The following is a 12,383-nucleotide window of genomic DNA, read 5'->3' as shown; positions in this document are numbered from 1 at the left end:
ATTCTGTGTCCAACTTAGACCTTCCTAAAGTTCTTCCATTTCCAATTCTAGGATTGGAACTTTAAAAAAAATATTTAGAGCTAGAGAGATGGCTCAGTGGTTAAGAGTACTGTCTGCTCTTCCTGCGTTCAGTTATTAGTAACCAGCCGGTGGCTCACAACAGTCTACACCCTCTACTGCCCTCTTCTGGCATGTAGGTGTACATGTAGATAGAGCACTCACACATACATACATGAAGTCTTTACAAAGTATATATTTACTTTTTATTTATGTGTGCGTTTGAGTGCATGCATGCACACACGTATGTGTGGACACCAAGGAGCTGAAGTTACAGTTCTGAGCCACCATGGGGATGAGAGCAGGGTGTTCTGGAAGAGCCGCCGGCACTTTTAACAGCTGAAGCATCTTTCTAGGCCACATGCTCAGCTTCTTATCTAAGTTTTGGGGACTCAAATTCAGGTCCTTAGTGCTTGTCCAGGAAGACCTCTTACTCTCTGAGCCATCTCCCCGGCCTCTGTTTTTCATTTTGAGACTCGGTCTCTCTACCCTGAACTCATTCTGCAATCTAGGGTAGTCCATGAACTTGTGATCCTCCTGCCTCAGTGCCTCTGGAGTAGTAGGGTTAGGGATGAGCAACACTTCCCAGCTGGGTTGTTTTAAACGTGTGTGAACGTAAACATGAATGCCACAGGTACCTTGTGACGGCTGAGAACCACCTGCTTGCAGAAGCCGGCTCTTTCCTTCCATCATACGGGTTCTGGGGATTAATCTCAGGCTTGGTAGCAACAACCTTTACCTGTTGAGGCATCTTGGCAGCCCCATTCCCAGTATCTTCTTTAATAAAAAAATAATGATCACAAAGAGTTAATGACAAATTGGCTGGACTCCACCTCTCTGGCATTACTGTTTGGGGAGGAGGGGGTCCAGTGGCACTGGTCAGTCACCTCTGATCTAGTATCTAAGTCTTCACTTATCTCAGGCTGGTGCAAACAATCCTAGTAAATCCAGTGCATCACAAAATAACCACAGAAACACAAAAGGAGGGCGGCTTTTGAAAAGAAGGGCGGTTGAGCAAGAGTGAGGAGGCAGTGGGAAGCGAAAATGGCCAAGGCAGGTATGAAATTGTCAAATGATTAAAAAACAATTAGTTTGAGCCAAATTTAGGAACAGCAGGAAAGGTACATTGCTCAGAGTGAGCACCAAGAATCCAACTAGCCCACTCCCCACTCGTCAGAAATTGCAGGCTGCAAATGTAAGAGTGTGCTGTTGTTAGTCAAGGTAGAAGGATTAGGAATCCAAGGTCATTTTTTTAAACATTTATTTATTATGTATACACTGTTCTGCCTACATGCCAGAAGAAGGCACCAGATCTCATTATAGATGATGGTGAGCCACCATGTGGTTGCTGGGAATTGAACCCGGGACCTTCTGAAAAAAGCAGCCTGTGCTCTTTAATCTTCTTGTTCTGGAGGCAGAGGCAGGCGGATCTCCGAGTTTGAGGCCAGCCTGGTCTACAGAGTCCAGGATAGCCAGGACTGCACTGAGAAACCCTGTCTCGAAAAATCAAAATTAAAAAAAAATATATATATATCTCTTTTTAAATGTGTGAAAAACTCTGCCAAGATGGCCTTCGCCCTTCTTTGCATCTTGACCAGGATGGCCGCACCCAGGAAGTGCGTTGTGACTACGTCACGCGGGTTGCGCAAGCTTCGACCCGGATGTCGGAGTGCGAGCGACCAGGCTCTTCCTCTAAGAAGATGGCGGCGGGGAGTAAGGGCGGCGGGAAGAAGCGCGACTCGAAGGGCCGCGCGGACTCTGGCTTCCTCGGGCTGCGGCCCACTTCGGTGGATCCCGCCCTGAGGAGGCGGCGGCGCGGCCCCAGGAACAAGAAGCGCGGCTGGAGGAGGCTCGCCGAGGAGCCGCTCGGCCTAGAGGTAGACCAGTTCCTGGAAGACGTGCGGCTGCAGGAGCGCACCACCGGGTACGTGGGGCGGGACTTCCGGCGGTGGCTTCCTCTCCCCGCGGCCGGGCGCACCCGGAGTCCCGGCGCCGGGGTTTCGGGGCGGAAGACTGCCAGCGTCCTCTTTGAAAGTACGCAGAAATCCCAGCGAAGCTGAATGTCTCTGTCAGGCTTTTTGATTTTTTGAAACGGAGCCGAGCGCGATGGCGCACGCCTGTAATCCCAACGCTCGGGGAGGCAGAGGCAGGGGGATCTGTGAGTTCAAGGCCAGCCTGGTCTACAAAGTGAGTCCAGGAAAGCCAGGGCTACACAGAGAAACCCTGTATAAAAACAAAACTAAAGAAACTTGAAACGGCCTCGGTGGGTAGCTCTGGATACCTCGCTATGCTGACACCGCTGGCCCGGAACTCCGTTTCCTCTGCCTTCCGAGTGCCGGGATTACAAGCCTTGTACCGCAGAGTTTGAGTTTCAAGGGAATGAGACTAAATTACGCTCAGCGCCCCATCGTGCTACGTTTAGAATCCCGTGTGATGCGATGTGAAAGCCCCAAATGTAGTCCAGAAGGGCCCCATGGCATGAGGTGTCGGAATGGGCCCCAAGAGTTAGGCTCCACCTTAGGCGGGTCTGTGGCCTACCCAGCATTACTTTGACCAACGCTCTGCCTTTTTATCCCTTCAGTGGCTTGTTGGCAGAGGCCCCAAATGACAAGCTCTTCTTTGTGGATACTGGATCCAAGAGGAAAGGTGAGGAGTGCTTTTGTGATCGGAGGTACTGGTGGTTCGCTTGTGTCACGTGAGATCCCTCTTAGTGACGTAGTGTAAACAAATCATGTGGTTTTTTTTTTTTTTTTTTCTTTTTGAGACCGTGTAGACCAGATTGGCCTCAGACTGAGAGATCTCTTCTCCTCTGCCTCCTGAGGGCTGGGAATAAAGGCATGCTCCATCTCAAGCTAGAAGAGGCTGTCTTTATATAAAGGATTGCTTTGAATGGGTGGAGAGCAAGCTTGAGAGTATGTTAGGAAAGGCAACCTTTTTTTTCCCCCGTTTTTCTTACTGAGCTGTGTACCCCCAGCTCTCTTCAGAAGAGCATGGTGGCAGGCGTGGTGACCCACAACTCAGGAGGCAAGAGGCAGGCAGATCTCTTGTGAGTTAGAGGGCAGCCTGGTCTACAAAGTGAAGCTCCAGGACAGCCAGGACTCAAAACATAGAGAACTGTTTTAGCCAGTAGGGGGGAAACGTGTCTTGGCAAGCCCGCTTTACTCCGGTAGAACTGGGGTTTGGACTTGCTGGGACATGAAGACAAGGCCAGATTAGGGATTGCTTTTGTAAGTAATTGGGTTTCACCTCTGTGGCAGAAAAACACTGAAAGTGTGCAGCCTTTTTCAACCGGTACTGAAAACAAGCCAGGGCCTGGTCTACGAGGACCAGGACGTCAACGGCTTTGCAGAGCAAGCTGGGAGTTTTGCCAATAGCCAGGTACCTTAATATGTACGACATGAGTCAGAGGGCCCTGTTCATGAAAGCAAGACCTGCTTGATAAGGTCTAAAGAAGCCAGGGAAGCTGCATGGGGCACAGGGATTTTTTCTTTTTTTTTTTTTTAAACAAATTTTTATATTAGCATATAAATAATGGGTTTCATCCTTATTGTTGTGGGGGAGGCAGCCTTTGAGGCAGGGTTTCTCTGTGTAGCCTTGACTGTTCTGGACTGGCTTTGTAGACCAGGCTGGCCTCAAACTCAAACTCATAGAAATCCTCCTGCCTCTGCGTCCCTGAGTGCTGGGATCTCTGCCTGGCTTCATCGTGATGTCTTAATGTCATGATACTTTCTTCTCATTCACTCTGCCCTCCCTGCCTCCTTTAGCAAATTCCCTTGATGGTCCCCTCCCTTTGTTTTTCTTCTTGAAAGTTTTTTAGAGTTACTTATTCTGTGTTTTGCTCACACGTGTGTGAGTGCACCATATGTGTCTGGTGCCCCCAGAGGGCAAAACAGGGCCAGATCTCCTGGGATGGGAGTTATGTGAGGTTGTGGGCACTCCGTGGGAGTGCTGCAAGCCCTGAGCGCCCTTAACTGCCTTCTCTGCAGCCGCCACCTTCTTTAGACGTATCCAGTTGTCTCACCTCCTTCCCTTCTCCCGACACCCTTTCCAGTTTTGTCACACAGGTGGGAGTTATGTTTTGGTTTGGTTTATTTATTTATTTAGCACAGGGTCTCACCATGCAGCCCTATTAGTCTGGAACAGATCAGGCTGGTCCTGAACTCCTCAAAATCTGCCTGTCTTTGCTGGAATTAGAGGTGTGTGCTACCACACTCAGGCCAACACATGTAGCTTTAAATCTAGCCTCTACATACAAGGGGAAACATGGTGTTTATCTTTCTGAGTTTGGCTTATTTTTGCTTAACTGGGTGATTTCTGGGTTTTGTTTTTGTTTTAAGGTCTTGTTGTGTACCCAGGCTAGCTGAAAGGTCACCGTGTAGCCTAGACTGGACTGAACTCACATCCTCATGCCTCAGCCTCCCAAGTCCTTGGATTACAGGTAGGAGCCAGCAGCAGGACAAGCTCCAGAGCTTCATCCCGAAAGGAAGTTAGCATTTAGTTTTTATTTTATTTGTGTGCGTGTGTGCGCCAGCTCGGGCATGGCGTGGGCACACCCGCCCTCTAGGGTGTGCTGTGGCGTGAGTGTGGTCAGAGTGCAGCCCTCTGTAGGAGTGAGTGTTCTCCTGCTATGTGGGATCCTGGGGTTGAACTCGGGTTGCCGGCTTGGCAGTCCGAGCCTTGGCCGCTGAGCCGTCTTGCAGTTTAGCATTCAGTTTTTGTGGTATGTTGCTGCTGCTGCTGCTATTTGCCGTGCTGTGTGGAACCCATAGCCTCCCGTGTTTCTCAGGCTCTCCAGCCCCCTGCTAACATTTTGGAAGTAGCTTCCCTCTGTTTGTCTCAGGCTGGCCAGACTCAATCCTCTTGCCTTGGCCTGCAGACTTCAGTATTACCTGGTGTGCACGTTCTGCTGCGGACTTCCTGCTTTACCGGGTCGGCTTGGGAAGTAGAGAGCAGAGTGCTAAGAGGTGGCCGAAGCTGCTCCTCCTTGAGTCTCGGCACCCCTGGGTGCCTACCCTGTTCCCTGCTACTTCTGAGGCTCTTCCCCTGTAGTGTCCATGCGGCTCTCCAGATGGCACTGGGGGGACTTAGTTCCCATCACAAGGCTGTATCTAGCTGACCTAGGCTGGGGGTGAGTCCGACCTGGGCCTCTGGGATCTTCTCCTGTAGTGAACAAGGTCAGTCTGGGACTCTTAGGGTATGTGCTGCATAACATAACCTAGGTTGCAGGCCATCAGGCCCTAGGTGACCTGAAGTCAGCCATTGATTTGTGAAGGTGGGAGGACTAAAGTGAGGACTCTTTCCCCTGCTGCAGAACGGATCAAGAAGAGGGCCTGGGTCCATAAGAAGTCACAGTGTCTCCAGAAACCCCTATGGGTTGACCTTGCTCTTGAGAATCATTCTAAGATCCCGGCTCCCAAAGAGTAAGTCCTTCCGGCCCTGGTCCCTGAAGACAGCAGAAAGGTGGAGTGATGGGCAGTTGGGAGGCAGACTAGGCTGGAGCTGGGTCTCTTAGAGAGCGGCTTAGAGGATTCAGTGCAACAGGGTAGCCTGGACCAAAGAGGGCTGTGGGATAGAGGCTCTCCTGGGCACAGATGAGCTGAGGTTAGTGTCAGCCCTGGGGGAGGACAGGCTAGAAAGGCTGCGGAACAGCTGGAAGGGGGTGGTCACTGCTCAGCTGTTCCTTACCCGTTACCACTCTCCCCTTACCCAGCATCCTCGCACACCAGGTCCCCAACGCCAAGAAGCTCAGGCGAAAGGAGGAGCTATGGGAGAAACTAGCGAAGCAAGGCGAACTGCCCAAAGAGGTGCGCAAGGCACAGGCGCGACTCCTCAATCCTCCTGCTCCAAAGGCCAAAGCCGGGCCACAGGACGTCATTGAGCGGCCCTTCTATGACCTCTGGAACGCGAACAGTGAGTGGCTCTGCTCCCTCTTGTGGGCGTGGGACTGCTGTTGGCCGTTGTCCATATAGCATGCTGCCCAAGAATGTGCCGCCTGAAGGCATGCCCTGCACGTGCTGGGAGACTTGCAGCAGGGGGTCTGAGGTCTTCAGTGCTAGCCTTCCCTGCTTCTGGGGGCTCCCTGCTCGGCCTTCAGTCTCCTCCACTTCCCGAGTTTCGTCTAGGCGAGGTTTCAAGCCTGAGGGTCTGAGCATCTTCCCTTTCCTGGATTCCAGTGTTATTTTTAGGAGTCCAGTCCCTGGGCTTTAAACCCCCTTCTCTGCTAGAAAGCCCACTGCAGTTGCTCTCTCTCCCGACAGACCCTCTGGACAAGCCTTTGGTTGGTCAGGATGCATTTTTTCTCGAGCAGACCAAGAAGAAAGGTGTGAGGGTAAGGTTGCACCGTGGGCAGTGGGGCAGGGAGTTAGCTCTTCAGTGGTCAGCGTGCCTGTTCCCGTGTGGCCCGTGGCCCTCTCCTGGCTTCCATGCTGGCTCGCCTTGGGAAGGTGGCCTCCCCAGGGCTTCCATCCCTTCCCTCCTCTAGATGTAGAGTGTGGGTTCGCAGCCTGCTCAGGCCGGCCGGGAGGTGCGGGTTACCGAAGAAGGGTCTGGAAGGGGCCCAGAGCACCACTCTGGCTCTGTGGCTTACAAGTTGATTTGCGGCCCTCATCTTGAGCTCTGAACTTTGGCTGCTGAGAGCCAGGTCCTGTGCAGTCTTAGCACTTTTGGGAGCTGGAGGAAACCCTTTCTTCACATCATGTATGTCTCTAGGGATGAGAGGTTAGGAGACAGGCTTCTGGGAGGCCAGGAGCCATCAGTGGAGAATAGCCCCTAAGGCTGGAGATCTGAGGAGCATGCCAGCCATAGGCAGAACAGGGCCAGAGGGTGTGCAGCCAAGGGTGTGCAGTGGGCCCTGAGCCAGTAGCCCTCAGGGTCTGAGTGGGCTGAGTTTGGACTACTAGAAGATCAGTTGGTATCAGGCCTGTAGGGTAGGGAAGCTTGAAGCAGAGACATGAGAACCGTTGCCCACACTTTGCTGTGACAGACAGCAGAAGGCCTACAGCACAGCTGAGGCAGCAGTGTGCTAGGGCTTGTAAATCACCCAGACCCAGTGTGGCACATATGTTTGCAAATACTGACACCCCCCCCCCCCAGCCCGGTGGTGATGGTGGCACACCTTTGATCCCAGCACTCAGGAGGCAGAGACAGTACGATCTCCTGGTTGGAGGCCAGCCTGGTTTACAGAGTGAGTTCCAGGACAGCCAGGGCTACACGGGAAAACCCTGTCTTTAAAAAAAGAAAGTAGGTGTTGGCCCCTTCCCCTCAGTGGTCTCATGGCTTGTAGGAGAGGCCTGCAGTGCCCTTCCTGTGGAAAGGCTTTGTTCACTGCAAGCACAGATGTCTCCTGTGCAGGGTGTGAGGGCCTATAGGCTTCAATATGGCCTCCTGAGTCATGGGTCCCAGCACTCCAGATGGGCGAGCTCCTTTGTCTGACTACTGGTCCTTTATATCTCCACAATAAACCCTGAAACAGAACGATGAGCAGGTGACAGGGCCTTTTGTTCCCACACGCCAGCCAGAAATCTGAGAGGGAGGGCCCTGGTGTCTGTGCCTCATGGTGGCAGGCTGGACCCTTTAGTAAGGTGTAATCTTCTGGGGGCCTGCCTTGTTGGGCCTCGCATTTAGCAGTCTCACACTGCTAAACTTCAGTGTCAGGCATTTTAGGGTCCACTGATGTTTATGGCATGGAGGTCATCCTGCCTCCCTGGTCTTGCCTTCTTCCAGCGGCCACCACGCCTCCATGTCAAGCCTTCCCAGGTGCCTGCAGTGGAGGTGACTCCTGCAGGAGCCTCCTACAACCCAACCTTTGAAGATCACCAGGTAGGTGTGCAGTGGGTTCCTGGCCTAACCAGGTGCAGGTTTCATTGTCTGGAGTCCTCGTTCCTGTCAGCCCATCCCCTTGTCCCTCCTTTGCTTAGCTCCAGCCCTACCTGCTTCCTTCCCTGGAATTTGTCTGTTCAGGGACCAGACCATCGAGCAGAACCCAGCCTGGTGTGAGGGTGGCTCAGATGTATCCTCCGGGAGTGTGTAGAGGGTGGAGCCATGAGCTGGCGCAGTGCTGAGGCTCAGGCATGGGCGGGATCAAGGAGCAGCCCTGACACTGCATTCCCCCTCAACTCTCACCTCTGTCCAGGCCCTGCTTCAAGAGGCCCATGAGGTAGAGCTGCAGCGAGAGAAAGAGGCCGAAAAGCTGGAGCGACAGCTAGCTCTGCCCCCCACAGAGCAGGCTGCCACCCAGGTAAGCCCCACCCACACTCATCACCCCTGTGACCCCACCTGCCTCTACCTGCTGACCACCTGCTCCCTAGGAGACTGTGTTTCGGGAGATGTGCGAGGGCCTGCTGGAGGAGTCTGATGGCGAGGACGAGCCAGGCTGTGCTGAGCAGCCGGAGGTGGATGGTGAGGCTGCTGCCAAGCCCTCACATGAGGCTGCTGCTGTCCCCGACAGGAGGGTGGAAAAGAAGACGGAGCAGCAGCGGCGGCGCGAGAAGGCTGCCCGAAAGCTGGTGAGCACCTGGCTCTGGGCGGGTGTGGCCACACGGGGCCCTCAGACTACTGTGCTTTGACCTGGTACCAGCTCCATCCAAGGGGGAGGTCATGGCTTTGTGGTGCCCTGGCGAGGAAGGCTCTGGGCTGAGGGGCGCTAGGCTGAGCTCTGACCCTCTGTCCACAGCGGGTGCAGCAGGCTGCACTGCGGGCAGCCAGGCTCCAACACCAAGAACTCTTCAGGCTTCGTGGGATCAAGGCCCAGGTGGCCCAGAGGCTGGCAGAGCTGGCACGGCGGAGGGAGCAACGGCGCATGCGGCGACTGGCAGAGGCTGACAAGCCCCGCAGGCTGGGCAGGCTCAAGTGAGACGTGGGCTAGGGCTCCAGGGAACACCGTGGTCCTTTCCTGGGCCTGTGAGAGCCAAACTCCTGAGTGTCCTCAACCTTGTGTTCTGCAGGTACCAGGATCCTGACATTGATGTACAGCTCAGCTCTGAGCTGTCTGGCTCACTCAGGACGCTGAAGGTACTTACCATGAGGGTAGCAGGGCCTATGGGGACCTTGTGCCCAGTGATGATACATCCTTGCTCCCCGTGCCCTCCGGGGCTATGGGCGACAACATGGGTGCCCTGGGCTGGGCCAGTTGGGCCGTTGCCTGGGGGCTGAGGGCACAGGGTCGGGGAGTTGGGTGGCCTCTGACACTCAGAAGGCCTTTTGTCACAGCCTGTCTTGTGACAGTCCTAGTGGGTCTTGTCAGATTGTGCACGTCTAGGCTGTGGCCTGGCATGGGGCTTCATTTTTGCAGCCCTAGCCTTTGTGCTCTGAGCCTAGCCAGGATAGCACACATTGACTTCGGCACAGTGCAGGCCCTTGGAGCGCAGCGGCCGTACTTGGGCTACTCTGGAGGCTGCTGAGCTCTGTCTGGGCCTCAGGACTGTCAGGGCCTGGCTGCTTTCTCACGGGCCCTGCTAAAGTTTCTCTGTCCCTCTGCCCCACAGCCAGAAGGTAACATACTCCGAGACAGATTCAAGAGCTTCCAGAAGAGAAACATGATTGAGCCCCGGGAACGAGCCAAGTAAGCCGCCCCACTGGGAGGGGTGGGCCACTGAGGCACGGCCCCTCCCCCAGCTTGCTGAGATCGGGAAGGCTCAGCGTGCTTTCCCCTTTTCCAGGTTCAAGCGCAAGTACAAAGTGAAGCTGGTGGAGAAGCGGGCCTTCCGTGAGCTGCAGTGAGTGAGGCTCTTCCGCCTGGGGTTGCCTGGCATCCTGTGGGCCGTGCTGCCTTGCCCCACAGTACCTTCCTCCCTTTTGAAAGCTGCCAGTTTCTGGGCCCTTCCCAAACCTCATGACTGGTCAACAGGGGCCCAGGAATCTAGGGTAGGGGTGGAGAAGGTGTCCCAGGGAAACCAGAGCCCCAAACCAGAAGTGCAAAAGGCTGTGGGCACACCCCTCCATTAATCCACCTCACCTCTGTGTCTGTCCTCAGGTTGTAGCTGCAGATGTCAGAGCCCCGCTCCTCAATAAAGTGCTGTGACCAGCCCTGGGTTCTTGTACTTTCTTCTTACAAGTAGTGTCTTCTCTCCTAAAGTCCACCCACCTCATTTCTGCTCCTCTGCTGCTGCCCAAGACTTCAGTAGCATAGTCCCTCTCACCAGAGCCTGCCCCCAGTGCTGAATGTGTGGAGACCACAGCTCTACCTCGTTCTCCCCTGAGCCACTCCCCAGCCCCTCCCTGGGGGATTCTAGGCAGGGGCTCCACCACTGAGCCACACCCCAGCCCCTCACTGGGGATTCTAGGCAGGGGCTCTACCACTGAGCCACACCCCAGCCCCTCACTGGGGGATTCTAGGCAGGGCTCTACCACTGAGCCACTCCCCAGCCCCTCCCTGGGGGATTCTAGGCAGGGGCTCTACACTGAGCCACGCCCCAGGCCCTCACTGGGGACTCTAGGCAGGGGCTCTGAATTCTGGGGTTGCCGGTGAGCACCCCCACACCTTACCAGTGGATAAAATAGGTGGAATTTAAAGTGCCACTAATGTGACAACAGTAAACCAGCAGGTGGGTTACCCAAATGTCAAGCACTTGAGACTGGAATCTGTAAGGCCTCTAAGAAGCTAAGTGTCTCAACTGGACTTAATCCTTTCCAACAAGTGTCTAAGGCTAATCCAAGCTTCTTAGGGGATCAGGGAGGGGCCCCTCTTCATTGCCAGTGTAGAAACACCTTTGGCAAAGAATCAAGTATACACCCTTAAAGAAAGAGAAGTAGAGCTGGAGACAGCTTGGTTGAGAGTGCCTGCTGCTCTGCCTGCATGTACGACTGTGCCTTGTGCCTGGTGCCCATAACACCAGAAGGTGGTGGCAGGGGTGGTATAATTCTGGGTGCTGGAACTGGACCCCGGTACTCTGGAAGACCAGGCAGAGCTCCTTAACACTGAGCTGTCTCCAGCCCTTCATTTTAAAAGACGGGGTCTCCGGTAATGAGACCAGGCTGGCCTTGAACTCTGGTTTCTCCAGCTTTTGTACCCGGCTTTTGATTGTGCTGAGACACGGTCTCACTGCAGCCTTCAAGTTGTGATCCTTTGCCTCATGTTCCTGAATGCTTGAACAATAAGCATTGCTCGGCTCATCCGGTTTTCATGTATGTTTTAATCCATTGAGATTCTCATACATCCATGCAGTGTGTCACATTCACTTTCATGTCCAGAAGCCCCCATGTGACCCTTGTCCTGCTCTAGAGTCGAGGGGGTTTGGAACCAGTATGTCAAGTGTCTGACCACCAAACTGTAGGTGAACAAATCTAGAGCCCTCTGGGCCAACCTAGAAAGGGCTCTCTAGGGGACCCCGCTCCCCAGCCTCTCCACACTACTGTTCTGGGCATCATTTTGGTGGCTGCTACTTGCTGCAGTGTGGCCCTTGAGGGTTTTCCCATTAAGGCTGAAGGGGAGGAGAAATTTAAAAAATACAAAATTTGAGATGGGGTCACAAGTAGCCCAGGTTAGCCTTGAATTTCCTGGGTCACAGTGGAGGGCCTTGAACTTCTGATCATCCTGTCTTCATCTCCTGAGTGCTGGGATTAGACATACATACCGAGCCTGCTTTTATATGGTGCTGGGATTTAAACCCAGAGCTTTGGTCACCTTAAGCAAGCACAGCAGCCACAGCTCTGACTGAGACTTTGCCTTAAAAGAAAAAAAAAAAAAAGTTCAGTACAGTATAGAAAAATTAGAACCGCTGAAAAAATGATAATGAGTTTGCTGGAATCTTACTGCCCCTGCAACTTGGCACAGAGTTTGTTGATTGCATGCCAGAGTGGATGGTCAGTCCCATGCAGCCCCAGAACACAAAACTTCCTGGCCAGCAAACGCTTCCTCCCATTCTCATGGTGCCAGGCCTTAAGCGTTCTCCCAGATCACCCTGCTTCCTCACAGCCCCCAGGGGTGAGATCAGCCTTCGGGGAGGATTCTGTTTATTTTTTTCCCATTGTTGTATGTTGTATTAGCAGTCTGCGAACGGGGCTGGAGAGGGTGGCCCAGTCTCCTTCCATGTAGCTTGCAGTGACATGGCAGGGTTCTGCGCTGTCCCGGAGACGGGAGGGAGGTCACACAGCCCTGCAGGACCCGGATTGGGAACTAGAACATGGCTCAGCAGCCTGGGGGTGTTAAGCAGGCTCACACCCTCCCACTGTGTGCTGATGGCAATGCCACAAGGCGCGTGGGCCGTCTACTGCATGGGGGCGCACGCATTTCCTGCAGCCTCACCGAATTTCCTGAGTTTGCCTTCGGGGTCAGGGCCAGGCTACAGGCCTGATGACTGAGACCACCCCACCCAACCATCTGGTGGCCC

The 12,383-nt window shown here is 54.0% G+C and overlaps 1 protein-coding gene and 1 non-coding gene across 2 annotated transcripts; both read left to right on the top strand.

Annotated features, from left to right (window-relative positions):
- Positions 1 to 1,701: 1,701 nt before the first annotated feature.
- Positions 1,702 to 10,080, top strand: Nop53 (NOP53 ribosome biogenesis factor). The gene is made up of 13 exons (XM_021648312.2): positions 1,702 to 1,981; positions 2,639 to 2,703; positions 5,369 to 5,477; positions 5,768 to 5,967; positions 6,315 to 6,385; positions 7,780 to 7,875; positions 8,189 to 8,293; positions 8,364 to 8,561; positions 8,729 to 8,904; positions 9,000 to 9,066; positions 9,540 to 9,616; positions 9,714 to 9,770; positions 10,028 to 10,080. The coding sequence occupies exons 1-13, from the start codon at positions 1,719 to 1,721 to the stop codon at positions 10,032 to 10,034; spliced, it is 1,491 nt and encodes a 496-aa protein (XP_021503987.1). The 5' UTR covers positions 1,702 to 1,718; the 3' UTR covers positions 10,035 to 10,080.
- On the top strand, positions 9,106 to 9,212 carry LOC132652043 (small nucleolar RNA SNORD23). Its single transcript, XR_009589538.1, has one exon. It is a non-coding gene; the product is annotated as a small nucleolar RNA SNORD23 (small nucleolar RNA).
- Positions 10,081 to 12,383: the final 2,303 nt, after the last annotated feature.

Source organism: Meriones unguiculatus, chromosome 1, assembly GCF_030254825.1.
Source record: "Meriones unguiculatus strain TT.TT164.6M chromosome 1, Bangor_MerUng_6.1, whole genome shotgun sequence".
In the NCBI taxonomy this organism is placed as follows: Eukaryota; Metazoa; Chordata; class Mammalia; order Rodentia; family Muridae; genus Meriones; species Meriones unguiculatus.
This window is presented reverse-complemented; position numbering and strand designations above follow the sequence as displayed.

Excerpts from the sequence above, each read along its gene's own strand:
- Nop53 (XM_021648312.2), top strand. The coding sequence starts at position 1,719 with ATGTCGGAGTGCGAGCGACCAGGCTCTTCCTCTAAGAAGATGGCGGCG. Across the intron at positions 1,982-2,638 it reads CTGCAGGAGCGCACCACCGG|TGGCTTGTTGGCAGAGGCCC; the intron begins GTACGTGGGGCG and ends TTATCCCTTCAG. Across the intron at positions 8,294-8,363 it reads CAGAGCAGGCTGCCACCCAG|GAGACTGTGTTTCGGGAGAT; the intron begins GTAAGCCCCACC and ends CCTGCTCCCTAG.